Source organism: Equus caballus, chromosome 22 (assembly GCF_041296265.1).
Source record: "Equus caballus isolate H_3958 breed thoroughbred chromosome 22, TB-T2T, whole genome shotgun sequence".
NCBI classification, from domain to species: Eukaryota; Metazoa; Chordata; class Mammalia; order Perissodactyla; family Equidae; genus Equus; species Equus caballus.
In genome coordinates this window covers 39,867,647-39,892,141 of record NC_091705.1, presented here as the reverse complement: position 1 = coordinate 39,892,141, position 24,495 = coordinate 39,867,647, and the positions used below count along the sequence as shown (strand labels likewise).

Sequence of the window (24,495 nt, the reverse complement as noted above, 5' to 3'; positions counted from 1 at the left end):
GAGCCCATCAGTTAGAGATTGGCTTATGTGATAACAGAAGGAATGGTGAAAAGAACTGAGTGTGGTTAACTTGGAGAAGGAGGAAGACTTGGGAGGAAAGGAGGAAGTGTCATAAAAACTTGAACGGTTGTTAGATGTGTCTGAGTAAATTAGACTTCTATAGCTGAAGAGAGAGCTGTGGCCAGGTTACAAAACACTGTGAAGAGTAAACTTGTGAACAGAGCTGTCCAGTGTGGAATGAGCTGCCTGGTGGGCTGTGTGTCCCTCGCTCGAGGTGATCAAGCAGGAAGAGAGTCCCTTAGAGCAGCTTGTTTGTGGAAGGCGTTCACGTGTTGTTTATAGAAAGAGACCAGATGTTTTTGTACAGGATGCTTTATTTAGAGAAATATACTCATTTTGCCTTGCATAAATACAGTCTACCAAAGAAATAGTTATGAAAACGTAATTATAAGGAGTTTAATAATTGCTTTGAGTGAAAAACTTGAAGAAAATCAAAGTTTTTTCCTGAAGTGGAGGCAATTTTGTATTTGACACTTTGCTCAATTAATTGGGGTTTTTTAATTATCAAACTGAGAGAATAGTAAAAGCCTATGCAGTTAGTAGTTAAAAATAGAAAACAGGGCTGGCCCGGTGGTGCAGCAGTTAAGTTCGCACGTTCCGCTTCTCCTGGGTGTGGACATGGCACCGCTTGGCAAAAGCCATGCTGTGGTAGGCGTCCCACGTTTGAAGTAGAGGAAGATGGGCATGGATGTTAGCTCAGGGCCAGTCTTCCTCATCAAAAAGAGGAGGATTGGTAGCAGTTAGCTCAGGGCTAATCTTCCTCAAAAAAAAAAAAAGAAAGAAAAGAAGAAAACAGAAATTGGTTATATTTTTTTTGCCTGCTTCTTGTCTGTCTTTACAGTATTCTAATATGATTATCCTAAGCAGTATAATTGATGTTCATTATCCAAATTTAACTTTTGTCTTTAGTTGCAAAGTAGTTTCTCTTTCTCCTGAGCTTTCCAAATACTCCCTTTTTTAGCCTCGACACTGCTGTACATTTTCTGGTAAGATTAAGGAGTGAGAAGACTAAACTTTTTCCCCTGACCTCTGTCACGCTGCGAAGTTTTATCTGCTAATCCAGAAGAGCACTCTGCCCCTGGAGAGTCAGGCTGTGACTTGTGTGGTCTTTGGGATTGAGGAGGGGAGGAGAGGGAGGAGACAGGGCTGCCTTTCTGTGAAGAGCCCCTGGCATCTGGACGGTCTTTTGCCCAAGCTTATAGGAAATTGAAAGATAAGCTGCTTCTGTTCGGGACTGTGTGTTTTAGAAAAAGATTGAATAGATGATTGCTTCCAGACTGAATGGGCCCCAGCATCTTAGTGTGCTCACTCATTGGAGGGTTGCTCTCACAAGGCTTTAACAAGGTTCTCTTTTTTTTTTAAAGATTGGCACCTGAGCTAACAACTGTTGCCAATCTTCTTTCTTTTCTTTCTTCTTTTTTTCCCCAAATCCCCCCACTACATAGTTGTATATTTTAGTTGTGGCACGTGGGACGCCACCTCAGCGTGGCCTGATGAGCGGTGCCATGTCCGTGCCCAGGATCTGAACCAGCAAAACCCTGAGCCACTTCAGTGGAGCACGTGAACTTAACCACTCGGCCACGGGGCCAGCCGCAAGGTTCATTTTTAAAAATACAAATATATAAACCTTTTTACAACTGGTTTAACTTAAATGTAGGACTTAGTGACACTCTTAAAAGCAAATGAGGTGTCCGTTCACCACTTCACATCCTGGGTCAGGAAAGATAAGCGCTCATTAATTTATAAAAAGAAACAGCGTTTTACAATGACCACAATTTTTCTCAATGAGTGATATTGACAGGTATTAACTATGTTGCTGAGGGGCGGCAGGAGAAGACAGTGCATAAATATGGGAATGATGTTTTCTTCTGCCTAAATAATAATTTTTACCTTAATGGGTCCTAAATGTTTCCACGGAAATGTGACAAAATCTGAGTTTTTTTAAAAAGTACCGTTGTGGGTAGCAGTGAAGTAACTGATGCTTTGCTTCTCTTCATGGGAATCTTAAAATGCCTGTGCCTTTCAGAAAATAGCATGACAATATTTTTTAGTTAGATCAGTGGTTTAAAGAAACGTCAAATATCTGACTCTTAAACCCCAGTTTGGGTTATAAGATCTTCATAAAAATACTTGCATCAGCATTAATTGGAGTACTTTGTTTTAAGTATTGAGGGTCTGAATTTCTTACATACTAATTTGGGTTGATGATATTACCAAAAATGAAATTGTTTATGTTGTAGTAGCTTGAATGTCTTCCTAATTTTCATTAACTTAGAAAATACGGCTGCTGTTTGTCTTCATTGTCAGTGGCATCATTTCCAGCCTTTGGGTCGCCCTGGCCCGGTACACGAGCTTCCCAGAGAGACCATATATATATGTATACACTTTACAGCTTTAATGTAGAAATATTTAAAAGACAACATCAAAGTATATAAGCTATGTTTTAATCTTTAGTCTCCTCTGGGCTTCTTATAACCATCAGACTATAATTTTATTTAGGGGAGACTTTCAGTAAACTATTGGAATTCTTTTCTAGCCTTCAAACTTCCTGCTTTGGTTGATTGCCCACTAGGTCCAGATGCTACATTTCAGTAGACTGCCACCTTGGCATAAAGTTGCATTATGAGCTTAGTTTAGACAAGTAACTATTTCAAGGAAATACTTGGAAACAGTGAAATTTTCCTTATTCCTCTCTCCATTTCAACCTGAGCCCCTCTACTTTTTATCTTTTTTGTATTTTAACTAAGATTTCTTATAAACAAGGATTTGACCTCTTTGAACGGGGGGTGGGGTGGGGGAACAGTTGAACTGATGCATTAGTTGTCACTCCTGGTATATGTTCAGAGTTCAGTTCCCAAATATTAGAAAGTAGCGGGTGATGGAAACTAAGATACACTGTCATATTTGCTTCTGTGTTTTCTGGCATGTTAAATTAGCACCATATTTTCTTATTAGGAACTTGGAAAACATCATATAAGGATGCACGTAAAAATATGAAGAATTAGATACTGGAAAATACCCTGCTAGATCCATACTTGCAGTAGGTTACAGTGTAATCTGGAGAAGTGATTTGGAGACTTTTTTTCTTCTCCTGTCTTGGTGGTTTATCTGTGCCTGGTCAAAGATTTAGGCTTGGGTTTTATGTCTTTGTTTGTTTTTGTCTTTACTTTCTGATGGCAAAAAAGGTTATAAATGCTTTTCTTCTACCACTAAAAACAGGGACTAAATGGTGCTATTCTTGATCTGGTGGCTTTGCAGAGGGATTACCATACATAGACAGGCCCGTTGACTCTTGGCGCGTCAGGTTCTGCAAACCTTGCCTTGAGCCTGCTGAACTAGCACTGTCAGCTCTTGGGTTCCCCTCCATCTTGCTGACCCAGAAGAGTCTGAGTGCAGCACCTGACTAGATCCCAAGCCTTTTGCCAGAGCTCTTGTTTCATAAATGATTATAATTGTGTTTCTTGGCTAATGGCCTCTTTGCTTAAGTAAAGTTCACAGTCACTGATGTTGTATCATCAGCCTTCCCCTGTACAGCCTACAGAGATTTCCTCATGAGACAGGCTGTCTCTGCCTTTATTTACCCTCTTGGCACTTGGAGTAAAGGAGTATTTTGGCTTTTGGTATTTGGAGGGAAAAGAGGTGCGTGTATTTGATTAGTCTTGTGTATAATTTATATGGTTTTCATTCATCTGTAGCCCAGGGCTACAGATCTCAGATTTTCACTTCAGTCTGACTCTTGCTTTCTAAGAAAGCACGTGAGTAGGAGTTTGGCCAGGATTAGTAAAACTTTAATGTTTTGGCCCCAGTCAGTAGGTGTGGGTATAATTTGCAAAGATCAATAGGAAGGAATGTGGCTGAATCATTAAAAAGTGATTTTAAATCATTCTCAAAAAGTGTTGATTGAAGTCTAGTTCATCAGATGGCATATGCTTACCCAAAAGCTACGTATCTTCACTTACTAATAAAACACTTGCAAATGTTAACTCTATTATTAGTAGGTCATTGAGCTTTCCCCAAAATGTTTTAGAGTTTAGAAAGTGACTCTTTCCATACAGTGTTTTTGAAACCAGAGGTCAAAGCATCTTTCCGAATAACTGCATTTTCCTGATGTAGTTTGTACGGGGGGTGGGGTGGGGGAACAGTTGAACTGAACATGGCAACTCATGTTCTTCCTACTAGACCCAATTCACAAGTATAATTATTGTTCATAAAATTCCCCATCTTTCCTCTTACTTATTCACTTCTTTTGTGTCTTGCTGTCCAGTGGGTCTGCCAAGACTTTTGGTGACATGAACCAAAGCTTAAGCAAAAATAATCCTGTTTGCTCGTCTGTAATAAGTTGTTGGGGTCGGGGGGTGGGCTGTCTTTCAGGCACAGCTGGGTTGAGGACCTTAAGCAGTGACAGCAGGACTTTTTCCCTCCCTCTGCTTTCTCCATGTGGTGGCAGGTCCTGACTCTCCTTTTCAGCATCACTATCAGCCCTGTTTGTGGCATATGTCCAGCTGTGTACTAATCAGTGTCTGCAGAGGCAACATACTCTAATTGGTCAGTCTGAGTCATGTGCACCCTGCTCTGATGGAGAACGGGCTTCCTGACAGCACATCAGCTGTGGCCGGGATGGTTCCACGAGGAAGTTGGGCGGGCAAAAACAAGCATCTTTGCTCCAGTGACCGAGTACCTGCTGTGTCCTCTAGGTCCTGTCTCCTAGAAGTGATGGACTCTTGTTGAAGGGAAAGAACTGTGTCCTATTCATCTCTCTTTTCCTAGCACATTGACTGGCAAAGTGTAGAGACTGAAAATGATTGATAAACAGGTGAACAATCATTCTGTTCTATTAAATTGGCTATTTTATGCCATAAGTTGAGAGGTTTATGGTTTGGCTGAAGGGAACTCTCCTTGCTAACGGGATAATGGTGCTGACCTGGTGAAAATGGCCGTCCTGATAGCCAGGGAGGCTCAAGAGAAAGGATTAGCCACCTGGGGACAGATCTGGCGAGAAAGTAAGCCCGTCTCTAGACAACTTTTGACATTATTGTAAGGCATCTTCCTCTGTAAGAGTAATGCTTATAAGTATTTTGTTTTGGGGCCGCCCCAGTGGCGCAGCGGTTAAGTGTGCATGTTCTGCTTCTCAGTGGCCCAGGGTTTGCTGGTTTGGATCCCAGGCGCGGACATGGCACTGCTTGGCAAAAAGCCATGCTGTGGTAGGCATCCCACGTATAAAGTAGAGGAAGATGGGCATGTATGTTAGCTCAGGGCCAGTCTTCCTCAGCAAAGAGGAAAATTGGCAGTAGTTAGCTCAGGGCTAATCTTCCTCAAAAAAAAAAAAATTGTTTTTAAGCTCTCTTTCTATTCAAAAGTGAGGAAATAGCCGTTAATCTCAGGCAGTCAATTTCCTATTTTCTCTGTTCCAACCCCTCAGTTAGAGACTTAAAGTATGGGTCCCCTGTCCAAATTCCTAATTCAAAGGGCTTTTGAGGGGTGGGGAGGAGGCCAGGAGTAATTTTTGTAAAAGTTTCTGAACAAGACTCAAATAGATAACATTAATGAACCCTGGAGCCAGCTGTTGATTTGAAGTTGTTTCTTTTTTTTTTTTTTCTCCCCCTGAGGATGATTAGCCCTGAGCTAACATCTGCCAGTCCTCCTTTTTTTTCTGAGGAAGACTGGCCCTAAGCTAACATCCATGCCCACATTCCTCTACTTTATACGTGGGACACCTACCGCAGCATGGCGTGTCAAGTGGTGCCATGTCCACACCCGGGATCCGAACCGGTGAGCCCGGGGCCACCGAAGCAGACTGTGGGCACTTAACCACTGCACCACCAGGCCGGTCCCTGAAGTTGTTTCTTAACACAAGCAGTGAGCTACAAAAAGGGCATAGGGCTCTTGAGTTCTTTTTCTTATCACCCGTAATAATTCTAACATTAACTGATGGGGTTTCTTGGAGACTTTCTTTTAAGGAAACTTTGGCTTCTTACAGGCGTAGAAAAGTTCAAGAAATGGTAACAGTGGCGCCTTTTGGGAAGGAGAGCTGTGTGGCTAGAGAACAGGAGTGAGAGGGAGCCTTCTTTGCGCATAGTCCTGTCCTGTGTGCCTGTTTTGTATACGGGGCGGGGTGGGGTGTTTTATTTAAAGCAAAAAAAAGGCAGAAGAATATTCCTAAATATTTTGAGGATGCTCATGCATATGGATGTGTTATTCCAATTCCAAATGGACAAAATCTTGGAGATGGTCTCCCTAAGCGGATAGACGGAGGGCACCTCTATGTGGGGAAAGGGGCAGATGATAGAATTCCCAAGATTCTTAGAATGTCAGAAATATGCTTATGAGACAGTTATGATCCTAACTCAGTATGTACATCTTTCAGTGTAAACTTTAACTTGGGTTCCTCCTAGTTACTAATCATAGAACAAAGAACTATTTTTTGTACAGCATTTTCCAATAAACAGTATTGCTGTTGTATTTATAAGCTTGTTTAATTCAGCCTAAATAAGTAAACGAGATTTACTCTATGGCTGAAATGTCACTTTTTATAAATTAGAAGTTTCTTGTAATGCAGCTGCCTTATGAGCACGTTCACGTTTTCGGGTCTGTAGGTGGATAAATTGGGCATCTCCCACACAGTGAGGTGCTTCATCTGGAGCTCTAGAAATGACTGGTCAGCTGGGGGTGGGCACTTAGACTGTCTGGTATTTTCCCATAGGAGAATGGGTTTTCCTTCATCCTGAGCTGCAGTTTGACTCCCTTGGATGTTTTCTATATAGGTTGGTGGCAACATTTCCAAATCTTTGTGTATGTGTTTTGCTGAGATGTCCAGCTGCTTACCCAGGAGGCAGGGAAGACCACTAATGGCTGCCTTCTAGGCACCTCTCTGCTCTAAAGTGAAGCAGGGTTACTTGGGAAGTTCCAAAACAACTGCTGGATTTTGGCCCACAGAGAGTTTATGAAATGAATAGAGAAACAAGATGTCTCTCCTCAGACTTCATTGTCTGTGGACATCCATTTTGATCGCTGGTCTCTTCAGAATTAGCTTGTAACAACATGTTCTGTATTTCTGAAACATTTTTCTGTCAGGTGGTTGGTTCTTTCTAAATGACCTGGTTTGTGGGAACTGTTCTATCAAGCAACTGATAAAAAACCATCAAAAAGATGGTATAAACGTTTCCATATGAAATAATGGATTTGGCCTTGAATGCACATTAATTTGTATCAGAAGTGACTTTTAGTGTGCTCTTAGCTAAGTACACAAATCGTTGGACGGCAGATAGTGCAGAGGACACGACCGTCACCCTTTGGAGCTAGCGGCACTTCCATCTGGAGGAGAAGGCTGAGGAGTGTTTTTCAGTGAACCGCATTCCTCTTTTGGCCTCAGCTGCACTTTGGTACTTCATATAGAATATTTTGAGACTTCTGAGTTCTGGTAACACATCCAGATTCAGAATTTCTAGGAGTTACTATTTGTTTTGGTAGGCTTTACTATTTTTTTCTTTTCTTTTCCATTTCTTTATAGTTAATATTGATTTTTAGATTCAAATAATAAGTGAGGCAATGTGCTATCTTATTCCATTTGGATTAGTTGAGTTTATGATTGTGCTTTACAAATGGTAGTGGTTTTATAGAGTAACAGCGCTTATTAATTAGAAAACCAGATTTGCGTGTATTAAATTTTAATTCCTGATGCTTTGATTTTTATTTTTGCTTCTTAGAACTACTTTATATCCTGAACAATTGATTTGGATTATTAACTTGATGATAAATTCTTACCGTATTTTATGGGAAATATTTATGGTCACATTGGAAGCCATACAAATTCTCAACTGCCCAAGTTTTACTAATTTTATTTTCTTAACCTTTGTTTTTAAGAAACTTGGGAAAGTGGATCTGAGTTTCTGCTTTAATATGTTAGGTCATTTAAATAATTTTTCAATTCCCTCACATACATACAGGCTTTTCGTTTTTCTAAAGAATCCCATAAAGTCTGTAATGATTGTTATTTGCTCTGATGCTGAGTGGACAGCTTTTCCCTGTCTCAGCATTCATTCCATGACAGTGAGTGAGTGTTTTTGTCCAGGTATGGTGCCGGCTGCGGGGCACGTTACACAACCATTAGTGTCTTTAGTTTGGGTAGTGTACAGAAACTTTTAAGGATGTTTCTTTAAGAATACCATAGCTGGGGCCAGCCCTGTGGCCGGGTGGTTAAGTTTGCGCGCTCCGCTACGGCGGCCCAGGGTTTTGCTGATTTGGATCCTGGGCGCGGACGTGGCACTGCCCATCAGGCCACGTTGAGGTGACTTCCCACGTACCACAACTAGAAGGACCCACAACTAAAATATACAACTAGGTACTGGGGGGATTTGGGGAGAAAAAGCAGAAAGGGAAAAAAAAAAAAAAAGATTGGCAACAGTTGTTAGCTCAGGTACCAATCTTTAAAAGAAAAAGAATGCCATACCAATGTGCAGGACATTTCCCAGACGACAAAAACTTCTTTTCCCTGGCACTCAAAATTATGTGGTAATAATAATGCTGAAACGGTGAACAATTTTCTATTTTTGGAGGTTTAACATCACAAAGAGAAAAGCACTCACACTTGATTTTAAAATAATCAGTTGGCATTATTACCTGAATTCTCAACTTTTAAGGTCATCACTAAAATGTCCTGTTAAAAATAGAAAAAAATTAGAGAGCACTTTGCCTGCCTGCTTTAAGTGTTCAGAACATACTAGATAAGGATATCTACTCACTTTTTTGTCAAACTTGGCCAGGGTTTGTGATCCTACCATCAGTAGAATTAGTAAATATTACAAATTGTACATGTTTTGACTTGACTTAAATTTTTTTTTTCCCAATAGAAACTATGTTCCAACTTCCTGTCAACAATCTTGGCAGTTTAAGAAAAGCCCGGAAAACTGTGAAAAAAATACTTAGTGACATTGGGTTGGAATACTGTAAAGAACACATAGAAGTAAGTAGCATGTCATTTTTTAATTTTAACATGACTCAGCTTCTGGTCTGTTACTTTGTGTGTCAGCAGCCAGGATGGCTAATTCTTAGGTGTGATTCTGAATTTTACCCACAGCATTAGGTTCACCAGAACTTTCTCATTTAGCCTGACTTGTTCCCTTTTCCCTAAAATGGGCTTTTTCCTCTTTGCATCCTGAAGCAAAAGCATCACGAGTGAGAAGGTGCGCATGTCAGACACTTGCTGGGTGCTTTAAGACTGCCTCTAAATTCAGACCCTGCAAACAAGCCCTGGAGGGACGTAGAAATTCTGATCTCCAGTTTACAGGTGAAGAACCAGGGAAGAAATAGGTCCAGCTCGCAACTAAGGCTGTGTCAGGGTCTGTCTGTGGGACTCGAGAGCCTAACCTCCTGATGTGCCTGAAGTGCTGGTTGCCCTTCTGATTGTTGAGGCTGGGGGGTTGGGTGCTTGTCTCTTTCCTCAGGATTTGAGCATTTGTTGGTCCTTTTGACCCATCATAGACTATTACCTTCCCCTGTGTAGCAGTTTAGACTTTATAAACTCTCTTTCCAGCCGTTTTATTCTATGAGCTTTATAACAGCCCTGTGGGGTAGCCAGTGCAATGGTCTCCTCCATTCCAGATCTCATTGCTCCAGGTCTTGTGGTTAGTTGGTTGAAGCCTCTAACTGAAAAGGAATGTTTAAAGCTGTTTTCCCCACTAGCATTTAAGTTCCAGCTGGCCAGGGACCATAACGACCTTGTCCATTCATGTACCCACAGCATCTAGGACAGTGCTGGGCACGTCATGGGCACTCAGTAACGTCTGATGGAACTGAAAGTAAAACAATTTCCTCCATGCAATAGGTTTTTTTTCCTGATCCCCACTAATAATACTCTAGGGGTATATCATGAAGACTAAAGCTTCTCGAAAGTGGGCTTCTCTGCTTGTGTTGTCTCCAGTGTAAGAGTTCACTCCACTCTCCGTCCCCTCGAGTTCAGGTCGATCTGCCCCATGAAACGCCGTTCATAATCTTCAAGAGTAAATAATAATCTAATAATATTATAATAATAAATAAGTAATATCTTGTATTTGATCTGTTCCTCCCGTTATTATACCCATTACATACTCTGGAACCTGCATGTACTTGACTTTCTCACTGAACTGTGAACCTCTTAGGAGCAAGGTGAATTTTCCCCTAAGACTTTATCTTCCCAGCCTGGGGGGAGGTGAGCCGTTAGATTTTTCCATAAGAGTATAAATTTAACATAATACTGCTTACTTTCTTTAAATAGCTTTCTCTCTTCTCTTTCAGAGTTTTCTTCCCAGTCCCCGCTCCCTTTTCTTTTTTTTTTTTCGCACAGAACCAGAATATCACATCTGTAGTGCTGTAAGCAAACATTGCTGTCTTACGCTCATTCTAATACTACAACTGATGAGTTACGACACTGGAAGGGTGCTTTGGTATTAATACGTGGCTGAACTTTTTTACTTAATTAGAACTTTCAGCAGTTTCCTTGGAAACCTGGCTGACCACAAAGGGAATGTTTGGTTGATAGAAAATGTTCACTGCAGCTTCCATGTGCCTTTTTGTATTTCTTAAGAGCTTCGTTGCTCCTAGTTTAGTTCCTGGTGGGGTGGTTTTTCCTGTGTATCTCCCCAGCCCTAGTTAAGAGAGAAAATTTATATGTAAGATTGGGCTAGAGTTGATACCGCTGTGTTTTTGTAAACTTCTTTCACTGTTTTCTAGGATTTTAAACAGTTTGAACCTAATGACTTTTATTTGAAAAACACTACATGGGAGGATGTAGGACTGTGGGACCCTTCACTTACAAAAAACCAGGTAAGTGGCCCAAGAGACCTCCCGATAGCAGCATCCCTGGTACACTCCGTGGTCAGCCCGAGACCCTTCATAGTAACGCATTGTTTGTAGGCAACAGCCTAATGTGGAAAGTGTCGAAATTATTTCATATTTTCCTAAGTGGTAGGGAAAATTAGTGAAGAACTTTTTGTCATCTTTGTCATTGGACTAAAGCTTCAAGTGTAAGAAGAATAGGAAATTTTGTTACTTAAAAGTTCTAAAGCCCACTATATACCACCGTTCGCTCCGAGAAGTACTTTGGCTCTTCTGTGTCTAAAATGTTCACATTCTGTTCATCTAGATTATCCATCATTTTTCTGTTCTGGAGAGGGGAGGATCGGACTCTTCCTGCCATTTAAGTTTTCTTATTCCTGTATGTTGATGTTAGTGCGCCTGCCCCCCGTTCCCCCCGCCATAGAGGTTGAGTAAGATGGGATAGATGGTTCTATAGGATGTCAGTGATAGAGGTGTAACTTAAATTTTTACAAATTGGAATTAAAAGCAATATTAGATAGTTCAAGGTGCCAGCAATGCCAACAACTATCTATGACAAAGATGCAGATAGAGGTGGTGTTTCCTTTTCCATGGGGAGAAGTGATTGGTAGTTTAAACTTGACCGTTACCTCTTTCAGTAGTGATTGCTGGATTGTTGACCTGTTTTTCTGTCAGAACATACTTGGCAGGGGATTAGTGCTTTTTAACTCTGCCTCAGAAATTTGTAGTGTAGCTGTCTGGTTCTTTCTTAGTAATGCTCAAGGAAAAGGTATTAACCAGCAGTCAATAGGAAAGCTTTCCAGTGGGGCATATCATTTAGTTAATTCAGTTTTACGAATCCCAAAGCCCAATATTCTAGCACTAAAGAAGGGTTGCACTTTAGGGAAAAGCAGAGTATTTCATTTTGGTTCAAACCGGTATCTGAAACAGTAAGTTTCTAGAGAGAAAGGATAATCTCTTGCCAAACTTGGGTTTCACCTGTCTTGTTCGAGGAGCTACTTGTGCAGGTGTTAGTGAGCATAATTCTGGAAGTTGCTCTGTGCCAGTGTGTTCTGCAGTGCTTGATTGCCTTTTTAACACCAAGCACGCCTTACAGTCTGTGGGAAACTTTAACTTCATTTGAATCAGAGCAGCTGTCACTTCATTCCTTTTTTTGAAGCTGCTCTTGCTTGAGAAGCAATAGCATGGCTTGTAGAAGAAAGCTGACTTTTCAAAATCAGTAGTTTTTTGATCAGGAATGAAATCTGAATACTACACCGTACTTCGGTCAGACGGAAAAAAATGTTTGAGATTTTTGAAGATGTACCTTTTTTCTATGAAAATTTTTCCATGATAGAAACGATAAAAGGTGTATCTTTATATGTTATTGCCCCATTGCACCATGACAGTCTGGGCCCTGAATTTTACTACATAGTAAATCTGAAGCCTTTAGCAACTTCCTCATTCATGGGGTGAAAGCAATTTCATGTACAGTCATGTGCCATGTAACGATATTTTGGTCAGCGACGGACTGCATATACAAGGGTGTGGGGTTCCATAGATTATAATGGAGCTAAAGAATTCCTGTCAGTCAGTGACATCGTAGCACTACGCATTACTCACGTGTTCGTCGTGACCCTGGTATAAACAACCTACGGCACTGCCAGTTCTATGAAAGTATAACGCACACAGTTCTGTACAGTACCTGAAACTTGATAATGAATGACTGTGGTACTGGTTTATGTATTTACTGTACTGTACCTTTTATCGTTATTTTAGAATGTAGTCTTTATACTCATAAAAAAAGTTTGCTGTGAAACAGTATGCCGTCTTATGCCAGCAGCAGCCTCATACATCTCATGTTACCACATCTCGATTACATCATTTTCTCTTGTGTTTGATTTAATCTCGTGTTGCTTTGTTCATCATGGTGCCTAAGCGTACAAAACCCACTGCTAATGTTGCCAATAAGAGGCCACATCAAGTGATTGACCTGGAAACAAAATTAAAAGTGATTAAGGACTATGAAGGTGGAAAGTCAGTGATGGTTATTGCTCGCCAGTCAGGCATGTCCCATTCCACCATAGCTACGATCTTGAAGAACAAGAGCAAAGTGACAGAAGCTGTTAAAGGATCTGCATCATTGAAGGCAACAAGACTAACAAAAATTCAAGAAGGGCCCATATCAGACATGGAGAAACTTCTAATGACCTGGATTCAAGACCAGACACAGAAGTGTATCCGTCTCAGCACCATGATGATCGTAGCCCAAGCAAAAACTTTGTTTGCAATGTTGAAAGAAAAGGCTGGACCAGACTATGATGTTGAATTTACTGCCAGCTCTGGGTGGTTTAAACGGTTCAGGAATCGTTACTCATTACGTAATGTGAAAGTGAGGGTGAGTCTGCGGGTGCTGATGTGAAGGCAGCTGGAGAATTTTTGGAAACTCTAGATAAGCTGATTGTGGAGGAAAATCACTTGCCAGAGCAAATATTCAATATGGATGAAACCGCCCTATTTTGGAAGCGGATGCCTGAGAGGACTTCCGTCCGTAAGGGGCCAGGTCAACGCCAGGTTTCCAGGCTTTTGAGGACAGGACAACAGTCTTGCTTGGGGGCAGTGTTGCAGGCTACAAATTGAAACCCTTTGTGATCTGGCACAGTGCAAACCCCAGGGCCTTCAAACATATCAGTAAGCACACACTGCCAGTGTACTACAGGAGCAGTAAGAAGTCATGGATGACCCAGCTCCTCTTCCAAGATGCCCTCCTGAATTGCTATGCCAGCGAAATGGAGAAGTACTTTCAGAGAATAACATACCTTTTAAGATTTTGCTTATCGTTGATAATGATCCTGGACATCCTCATTTTGTTGGTGATCTTCATCCCAATATCAAAGCAGTGTTTCTCCCTCCAAACACCACCTCTTTGATCCACCCAGTGGATCAAGGAGTTACAGCAGCTTTTAAGGCCTGCTACCCGAGGAGGACCTTTGCCCAGGCTATTGCTGCAAGTGAAGAAGACACTGATGCAGCTCTGGAAGGACTACGACATCCATGGCTGCATCAAGGACCTTGCTTGGGCTTGGGGTGATGTCACCAAGAAGTGTATAAATGGCATCTGGAAGAAGACATTCAGGAGGTTCATCCATGACTTCAAAGAATTTGCCAAGGATGAGGAGGTTGCAAAAATCAACAAGGCTGTGGTTGAGATGGCAAACAACTTACCCTGGGTGTGGGTGAGGACGACGCTGAGGGGCTCCTGGAGGTGGTTCCTGAGGAACTGACTGATGAGGAGTTACTGCAACTGGGACAGGAACGCGTAGCTGAAGAAGAGGCGAGAGAAAAGGAAACTTCACGAGAAGAAAAAGAACCCGCAGGAAAATTCGCAGTGAAGAGTTCAGCAGAAGCTTTTGCAGACCTTACCTAGCTCCATAAAAAGTTTGAAAACATGGACCCCAACACCAAAAGCTTTTCATTAATAGAGTGGAATGTTCATGGTGCATTATTTGCTTACAAGCTCATCTGTGATGAAAAAAAGACAGAAACCAAGCAAACCACCAAGGAAGTATTTCTGAAAAGAGTGACACCTCCTCGAGAAGAGCCTCAGGCAGGTCCTTCAGGAGGCATTCCAGAAGAAGGCATTGTTGTCATAGGAGATGACGGCTGCATGTGTGTTATTTGCCTCCAAAGACCTTCCAGTGGGACAAGATGTGGAGGTGGAAGACGGTGATGTTCATGGCCCTGTGTAGGCCTTGGCTAATGTGTGTGTGTGTCTTAGTTTTTAATGAAAAAGTTCAAAAAGTAAAAAACTTTAAAAATAGAAAAAACCGTAGAGAATAATGGTATGAAGAAAAATATTTTTATGCAGCTGTACAGTGTGTTTGTGTTGTAAGCTAAGTGTTATTACAAAAGAGTCAAGTTTTTAAAAAATTAAAAGATGATTAAGTAAAAAAGTTATAGAAAGCTACGGTTAATTTATTGAAGAAAGAAAAATACTTTTAAGAAATTTAGGGTAGCCTAAGTGTGCAATGTTTATAAAGTTTATAGTAGTGTAGAGTAATGTCCTAGGCCTTCCTACTCACTCACTGACTCACACAGAGCAACTTCTTGTCCTGCCAGCTCCGTTCATGGTAAGTGCCATATACAGGCGTACCATTTGTTATCTTTTATACTGTATTTTTACTGTACCTTCTCTATGTTTAGAGACACAAATACTTACCATTGTGTTACAGTTACCTACAGTATTCAGTAAAGTAACCTGCTATACAGGTTTATAGCCTAGGAGCAACGGGTGGCTATGCCCTAGAGCCTGGGTGTGTAGTAGGCTATACCATCTAGGTTCGTGTACGTGCACTCAGTGATGCTCGCATGATGACAAAATCGCCTAACAACACGTTTCTCAGAACATATCCCTGTCGTTAAGCAATACGTGCTGTAGTTTATTCTTGTCATTTCTAACTGTGAAGTGTTTATCCTGAACCCGTTTGTCTTCGGTTTGTCTAAAACTCATCAGCAAATGTGACTCCAGTCTTTTCTAAATATTGAGGGAAAACTTACAATTCAGTTTTTTATTTATACTGTGGGACCCAAATAAAAATATTTAGTTTAAAGCAACTTTCTCGTTTGAGTTTATATTTCATAAATTTATTTTGCAAAACAAAAAAATTATACTCAAATCAATGCATTACAGAGTTTCAGTTCTAAAAAGAACGTTATGTTTAGTAAAAATGGAGAATATCTAGAGAAAAACCCTGGAAGCTTTCCTGCCTGTGTGAAGTGGCGTTCTGATTCCAGTTTTTGTCTTTTCTTTAGGACTATCGGACAAAACCTTTTTGCTGCAGTGCTTGTCCATTTTCTTCAAAATTCTTCTCTGCCTACAAAAGTCATTTCCGGAATGTCCATAGTGAAGACTTTGAAAATAGGATTCTCCTTAATTGCCCCTACTGTACCTTCAATGCAGATAAAAAGACTTTGGAAACACACATTAAAATATTTCATGCTCCAAACGCCAGCGCACCAAGTAGCAGCCTCAGCACTTTCAAAGAGAAAAGCAAAAATGATGGCCTTAAACCTAAGCAGGCTGACAGTGTAGAGCAAGCTGTTTATTACTGTAAGAAGTGCACTTACCGAGACCCTCTTTATGAAATAGTTAGAAAGCACATCTACAGGGAACATTTTCAGCACGTGGCAGCACCTTACATAGCAAAGGCAGGTGAAAAATCACTCAACGGTGCAGTCCCCTTAGGCTCAAATGCCCGGGAAGAGAGTAGTATTCACTGCAAGCGATGCCTTTTCATGCCAAAGTCCTACGAAGCTTTGGTACAACATGTCATCGAAGACCACGAACGCATAGGTTATCAGGTCACTGCCATGATTGGGCACACAAACGTGGTGGTTCCCCGATCCAAACCCTTGATGTTAATTGCTCCCAAACCTCAAGAGAAGAAGGGCATGGGACTCCAATCAAGAATTGGTTCCCTTGCTTCTGGAAACGTCCGGTCTTTGCCATCACAGCAGATGGTGAATCGACTCTCAATACCAAAGCCTAACTTAAATTCTACAGGAGTCAACATGATGTCCAGTGTTCACCTACAGCAGAACAACTATGGAGTCAAATCTGTAGGCCAGGGCTATGGCGTTGGTCAGTCAATGAGACTGGGTCTCAGTGGCAATGCACCAGTTTCCATCCCTCAGCAGTCTCAGTCTGTGAAGCAGTTACTTCCAAGTGGAAACGGAAGATCTTACGGGCTTGGGTCAGAGCAGAGGTCCCAGGCGCCAGCAAGGTACTCCCTGCAGTCTTCTAATGCCTCTTCTCTTTCATCAGGCCAGTTGAAGTCTCCCTCCCTCTCCCAGTCACAGGCATCCAGAGTATTAGGTCAGTCCAGTTCCAAACCTACTGCGGCTGCCACGGGCCCTCCCCCAGCCAATACTTCCTCAACTCAGAAGTGGAAAATATGTACAATCTGTAATGAGCTTTTTCCTGAAAATGTCTATAGTGTGCACTTCGAAAAAGAACATAAAGCTGAGAAAGTCCCAGCAGTAGCCAACTACATTATGAAAATACACAATTTTACTAGCAAATGCCTCTACTGTAATCGCTATTTGCCCACAGATACCCTGCTCAACCATATGTTAATTCATGGTCTGTCTTGTCCATATTGTCGGTCAACTTTCAATGATGTGGAAAAGATGGCGGCACACATGCGGATGGTTCACATTGATGAAGAGATGGGACCTAAAACAGATTCTACTTTGAGTTTTGATTTGACATTGCAGCAGGGTAGTCACACTAACATCCATCTCCTTGTAACCACATATAACCTGAGGGATGCCCCAGCTGAATCTGTTGCTTACCATGCTCAAAATAACCCTCCAGTCCCTCCAAAGCCACAGCCAAAAGTTCAGGAAAAGGCAGATATCCCTGTTAAAAGTTCACCTCAGGCTGCAGTGCCCTATAAAAAAGATGTTGGGAAAACCCTTTGCCCTCTTTGCTTTTCAATCCTAAAAGGACCCATATCTGATGCACTTGCACATCACTTACGAGAGCGGCACCAAGTGATTCAGACGGTTCACCCAGTGGAGAAAAAGCTCACCTACAAATGTATCCATTGCCTTGGTGTGTATACCAGCAACATGACCGCCTCGACTATCACTCTACATCTAGTTCACTGCAGGGGTGTTGGAAAGACCCAGAATGGCCAGGATAAGACAAATGCACCCTCTCGGCTTAATCAGTCACCGGGCCTGGCACCTGTGAAGCGCACTTATGAGCAAATGGAATTTCCCTTGCTGAAAAAGCGAAAGTTAGATGATGATAGTGATTCACCCAGCTTTTTTGAAGAGAAGCCTGAGGAGCCTGTTGTTTTAGCTTTAGACCCCAAGGGTCATGAAGATGATTCCTATGAAGCCAGGAAAAGCTTCCTAACAAAGTATTTCAACAAACAGCCCTATCCCACCAGAAGAGAAATTGAGAAGCTGGCGGCCAGTTTATGGTTATGGAAAAGTGACATCGCTTCCCATTTTAGTAACAAGAGGAAGAAGTGTGTCCGAGACTGTGAAAAGTACAAGCCTGGTGTGTTACTGGGCTTCAACATGAAAGAGTTAAACAAAGTTAAGCATGAGATGGATTTCGATGCTGAGTGGCTATTTGAAAATCACGATGAGAAAGATTCTAGAGTCAATGCTAGTAAAACTGCTGACAAAAAGCTCACCCTTGGGAAGGAAGATGACAGTTCCTCAGACAGTTTTGAACACTTGGAAGAAGAATCCAATGGAAGTGGTAGCCCTTTTGACCCTGTTTTCGAAGTTGAGCCTAAAATCCCCAATGATAACCGAGAGGAACACATACCGAAGGTAATTTCTGAGGATGCTTTAGAATCTGAGGAGAAGCTAGACCAAAAAGAGGAAGATGGTTCAAAGTATGCAACTGTTCATTTGACTGAGGAACCAACCAAACTAATGCATGATGCTTCTGATAGTGAGGTTGACCAAGACGATGTTGTTGAGTGGAAAGATGGGGCTTCTCCCTCTGAGAGTGGCCCTGGTTCCCAACAAGCGTCAGACTTTGAGGACAACACATGTGAAATGAAACCAGGAACCTGGTCTGATGAGTCTTCCCAGAGTGAAGATGCTAGGAGCAGTAAGCCAGCTGCCAAAAAAAAGGCTACCATGCAAGGTGACAGAGAGCAGTTGAAATGGAAGAATAGTTCCTATGGAAAAGTTGAAGGGTTTTGGTCCAAGGACCAGTCACAGTGGAAGAATGCATCTGAAAATGATGAGCGCTTATCCAACCCACAGATAGAGTGGCAGAATAGCACAATTGACAGTGAAGATGGGGAGCAGTTTGACAACATGACTGATGGAGTAGCTGAGCCGATGCATGGCAGCTTAACCGGAGTTAAACTGAGCAGCCAACAGGCGTAAGTGCCTGGTTCTCTGCCATCGGTGACATGCTGCAACCTGGCACTCTGTGCTCTCTTCACTATGACTGCGAAGCTGTATTCTAACTGGTACTGCCTTTTGAGTGCTGGGTCATCAGGCTGTGGGAACATGTGGCCACTGCAGTCCCAGTGGTTATTTCTAAGTCTGTGACACATGATTGGCCGATCTTGATTCAGGACTTGCTTGTGACAGACACAGTAACTAAATGTGAAAAATCAATAAGCTGGTGGCTCACGAACGCACATGGGGAAAAGCAGAGGTTTATTTTATCTGCCTTCTCAACATTTCTTTCCCTCTGTAAAGTGTTTGGTTGGATGTCCTTGAGAAGCGTTATCCTGATTCACATGGTAGTGTAGGGCCAACATACAAGCTACCAGTCCAATGTGTATAGTAGACTTTGGGGAAAATCCATTTTTTTTCATGTATTCATTCTGAATAGTTGAAATGTATATTTGTACAGTCTTTTAGACCTATTCAAGTGATGCTTATGATATTGTTATTGTGTACCCATCATAGATTTGTTTCTTTTTTTAGTGTTGCCCTTGCTGTGTAATAAACGCTATATCTAGTTTACCTAGCAAAAGCTTGAACCTGCGCTAGTATGGACTTTTGGACAGACTTAGTTTTTGCACATAACCTTGTACAATCTTGCAACAGAGGCCAGCCACGTAAGATATATATCTGGACTCTCTTGTATTATAGAATTTTTCTTGTTCTGAATATCCTTGACATTACAGCTGACAAAAACAAAAACTGGTATTTCAGATCTGTTTTCTGGAATCTTTTAAGCTAAAATCACAGGCAACAATTGACTTTGCAGCTACTAATTTTGACACCTTTTAGATCTGTATGAAAGTGTGTTGTGTTGAAGCAGCAAACCAATGAATGCTGCCTTTTGGATATTTAGTTTTATCTTTAGTTAAACACCACCCTGGTGTATTCATTTATACCATCTAATATATGACACACTGTTGTAGTATGTATAATTTTGTGATCTTTTTTTCCCTTTGTATTCATTTTAAACATCTAAATAAATTGCTGTATTGTGCTTAATGTAAATATTTGCTTTCTTACACGTTACAGTCCTGTGTGTCATTATGTCTTGTGCCAGTTGATGCCATGGCTCTTTCATCAGAGATAGAAGCCACAGCCACTGAGGAAACTGTGGAAGACCAAAACCTGCCACTGCATAAAGAATGCCCTCTCTTGGGGCACCTGTTACAGATTCTTTTGGTTTGGTTTGGTTTTGTCTTTTTCCTTTTTAACTGCTGAAGTAAACATCCTTGAGTCTTTTTCTGGTTCCCCTTTTGTTAAGGAGCAGAGCCTGCTTATATATGTAAACGTCTTCAGTGATAAAAGGATGTAAACGTAAATTGGTATTAATATGCAAGCAGAATTTTAATGCCCTGGTGTTCTTCTAAATGAAGTAAATGTTAGTTTTTACCTTAGAATGGGAACAATTGTACTAAACAGGCAACTACTCTCTGCTTTTGTTACAACTGTCTTGACCACCTTGCTGTTGAGAAAAAGGCTTCGGAGATCACACATTCAGAGGGCTGTGAAGATGGAAAGAGCTGGAATATTTACTATGCATAGATTCCCAAGAGCAACTCAAACTAAAGAACAGAAAGGTACAAGGAGGCAGAATTAGGCCAATGTTTTCAGCAATTATAACAAGGAAGGGATGCTCCCAGTCCGTGCAGAGGCTGGTCAGTCACCTCTCGGGGACCCTGGCCTAAAGAGTTCTGAAGTGGCTGGTTTCCATAATTTCTAAGACTCTTTCCGAAAGATTTGTCAGTGCTTTTGTTACCTGGGGGTAGAGAATTGACCAACCTCCCCCTAAAATGTTAAGTCATGCTTCTCAAAAACAATACAGGAGAAAGGACAAGACTAGACCAGAACCTTTTGAGGCTGGCATGGAGCTGTTTTAAATCTGTTATACAGGTAGAGTATAAATTCTTTGGACACCAGCTAATATTTAGGATGGATGTCCCCAAATCAAGATGCTATGGATTACCAAATCAGAAACACTGGCATTGCGAAGGTTTCTTCTCTTACTTAGCAATAGTAGTACCAGGTGAAGTTAAGGCATCCCACGTTTGTTTTGAAGTTACTCTGCCTAGTTAACAGGTGGGAAGAACCTAGCCTGGGCTCATGAGTCCTGTGTGGCGTACCAGCAAGACTTGTGCAAGATAGCAGAGTGGGGGACGTAACCTGGTTGGACGTTTGAGCAGAGAGATGAGTGCGCTTCCTTGCTGAGGTAGTGAGGGTGGGCCTTGTTGGCGTTTAGAAAAGAGTGTAGCCACCTAAGATTGGAAAGAAAGAAGATCCCCAACTAGGAATGTTGCAGAAGCCCTGAAAGTGTCTCAATAAAAGCCATTTTAAAAGAATGTTGTTGCGACTGTTTACTTTTGGAATAATCTGGAAATAAAAGCTGTGGCAGTTTGCCACCTTCTAATTAAAGAATGTAACTGTAGACTAGACAATTCTGTAGATTTTCTTTTTACCCTTCAAATTTTCTTGTGGCCGTGAGTTCCAGAGTCCGACTGACTAGCACTGTAGTTTGTTTCCCTTTCCAGCACATGGAAGCATTTTCTCGTCCCGTCTTTGTCTCCCTGTCATTGAGCAGTACAGGTCTGTATCAGACAGCTCTTGGACCCTCCAAGATCCGAGCAGAAAAGGATCTGTCCCTTGTACCGCCCTATATTTGTGTCTGGTCCAAATGCCTGCCCATGTGTAAAGATGCGCACTCTTTGAGAAGAGAGCACAATAAATGCCACATTTGAAAGGGATCTGTCAAAGATTGGGGAGTGCCCCCTCTGAAACACGTCACTAGAAGCTATTAAACTTCTTTTGCCACATGAGTACTGCCATATAGAGGGGTGGTTCCCCTACCTCAACTGCAGGCTGCCAGCACCAGACCCTCAAGATGGGACCCCAGAAACCATCTCTTGGTGATTCTATGCCAATAAAGCTTGACAGCCGCTTAGCTTGAGTGATGGAATATTTACTACTATTCACCAACAAAATTGAGTAGAACATTGACTATATGGATTTCACTGAGCATCAGGTCAGCCTTCTGCCCCTCCTTCAGGCAATTTCTACCCATTGTGACTCTCAACTTCTAACCCACCCTGTTGCTCATTGGGTTGACGATAATTGCAAGGATGTTTTGCCAAAGTGTCATGTAGGAACTTCTCAAACTTCTAAATCCCCAAAGACTGAAATGGGAAGAAGCTGCTCCTGCCGCTCCCGAGCGGCATTCCAACAGAGCACTTGGCCGCCGCGAGGTGGGCTAGAAATACTCAGCTGAGAGAAACTTGACAGTGAGTCAAGTTAGAAAATAAAAACTTCTACCGACTGCTACTGGAAGGTTAGCTTGAAAAGGGATCCAAACTGACACCAAAGGAGGGTTATTTGCTAATTCTTTGCTTCCTATTACTTCCCATCAACTTAACTCCACTTTAAATAATTAACTGCAACGTGCACTATACTTTGAATCTAGTGGGATTGCAACTTAGGTGGGGATTGTGTTAAGAAATCAGCATGTGAGGTGAAAGCTGCACACCCTGAAAATCCTTAAGATTTTAAAGTGCTTCAACTAAAAGGCAGGGGAGGAAGGTGCATAGTCATTTCCGGGACGTGCTCTGTGGGTGGGTGAAGGGGTGGGTCTTCGTACTATGTACAGTTGTTGCAGGTGTGTGTTGCAGCGTACAGTGTTAGAGCGTCTGTGAAACAAACCAACCCCCGCCACACACACACCATCAGGACTTGGGTGTGAGACCGTTTAACCTAAACTGGCTCTTGTAATAAAAATCTTGCTGTACCTTTCTTATGTCTTACTACCAAGTGAAGCGAAATGGATGTCCTAATAAGCAAATTGTTCACCTTTTGGAAACTGGTAAAGCAAGCAGCTAGAAAGAGATGGGCTTTTCCAGCGTACTCGATGTAAGCGCCGTGCCCGCTGCCATCTAGACGGGAGCAGGATGTGACAGCTGTTACGTGCAGCAGCCATCTGGGAGTCTGGGAAATAGACTCTGCCTTGGAGACGGCTGCCTGACTTGCCTGTGACTGCATCTCCAGCACAGCTACATGGGCTTTCCTGGGAAGAGCGAAAGGCTCAGGCACAGAGTCCGGTCCTCCAAGGAGGGGACCTCCAGGCCAGGGGTGTGACTACCTCTATCCTAGGAGTGTGACACTTCCTAAAAGCGCCCGGAGCTCAGCGCACATCCTGAGCACATTGTTACTCCACAGGTACTTTCTGAACATCATGGGAGTGTTGCTGGGACGAGTTGAAGGGCACTAGATTCCAGGATAATTTGAGTCCTCGAAACAGTTCTGCCCCAGTCCCCCAACACCCTCCCCACCCCCCACAAAAAAAAAAAAGTCCAGTAAAGGGAGTATTAGCTCCAGGTTTCAGGTTTCAGGACTTGAAAGTTCAGAGAAACTAACTTGTGCCAAGAGCCCAGCTGGCAGAGAGGACATGCCAGCTCGGACCCAGGATATCTGAGTCCACAACCACTGGAATTCCCAACCGCACTGCGCGGGCAGCCTCGATCCTGGCTGAAGACTAGCCTCGCAGGACAGGCTCCCTGCGAGGAATGCAGACACGTGAGCCAGTCGCTAAACTAACACATCACACTCTCCCTAGCACAGCATTTCTCAAACTACACTCCTGCACCTTGCTGCCATCTTCATTTTTGCCACATCTGCCTAACGACTGCTTTGTGTACTTAGTATGTCTCAACTCCCCTTTTTAAAAAGAAAAACTATGTCTCTGAAAAAGAACCACCAGCCTAATTTGCCGTTACTGAAAGCATCCATAAAACATTATACGAAATTTCTGCCACCTATTATTGCTTGCTGAGGGCTGTGAGCCTGAAACTTATTCTGTCTATTAAAAAGGAAAATCAGGAGTTGGGGACACCCCAGCTGGTTACCTGTGTGGCCCCTTTCTGAGGCGCAGTCTGAGCTGGAGTTCCTGTGACCTTCCAGTGAGAGTCCTATTTCATAAAAAGGGAGTCTGAGCCGGGTAAGGAGAGTCAGGTAGTCAGTGATGCGCACGGACTGTCTGACTTCACAGGGTGCTCCCCACTCACTTCCCTGCCAGAGGGTTGCCCTCCCTCACTACTGAGCAAGAGTCCTGGACTCAGACCCAGTTGGACCATTCCAGAACCAGTGTCTGTGGCCGGTGGGCTCAGGCCAGAGCTACCTCTGTGAGTCCCTGTGAGCTAGGATTGCCTCAATTGCCTGAGATCAGTCAGCACCCATCTCTGGCCCTGGGGCGGAATCAGTTCAACCCAAACCAGAAACCAACTCAAACCCAACTGCACAGCACACTCAGGGAGGTGGGAGGCGCATGTTGAGGCCACAGCACTCCGAATGAAGCCTCTTGCAGCTTGTAAAACAAGAAGCGTGCAGTTGCTACGACTGAGAAGAGGCAGCAAATCCTCCTTGAAAATCTCTTGCCTGCTGTTCTTTGAAAGCACTGATTCCCCAGCCCCAGCTGCGTGTGAAAATCACATGGGGAGCTTTAAAACCCAGCGATGCTGATGCAATGGTCTGGGGGTGCCCAGATGATTCCAATGTGCGGCCAAGACTGAGAGCCACTGTTTTAAAGACACACAAGTGAATATGGGCTACAGCGTGAGCCTTACGCTGATTGATCTGTTTGCCCCCAGTGGTTTCCTGTGTAAGACCATTTGT

General features: G+C 42.5%; 1 protein-coding gene across 5 annotated transcripts in view; it reads left to right on the top strand.

Moving 5' to 3' along the window:
* Positions 1 to 21,179, top strand: part of ADNP (activity dependent neuroprotector homeobox) — a 35,054-nt gene extending 13,875 nt beyond the window's left edge. For 3 of the 5 annotated variants that reach the window (XM_023626748.2, XM_023626746.2, XM_070246952.1), the window contains 3 exons: positions 8,907 to 9,019; positions 10,765 to 10,857; positions 15,661 to 21,179. In XM_023626748.2, coding sequence (XP_023482516.1) covers positions 8,912 to 9,019; positions 10,765 to 10,857; positions 15,661 to 18,771 — 3,312 coding nt within the window. In that variant the 5' untranslated portion in view covers positions 8,907 to 8,911 and the 3' untranslated portion in view covers positions 18,772 to 21,179. Of the gene's footprint in view, positions 1 to 8,906; positions 9,020 to 10,764; positions 14,979 to 15,660 lie in introns of those variants that run through there. The other 2 variants (XM_070246953.1, XM_023626749.2) reach the window with 2 other exon arrangements.
* Positions 21,180 to 24,495: the final 3,316 nt, after the last annotated feature.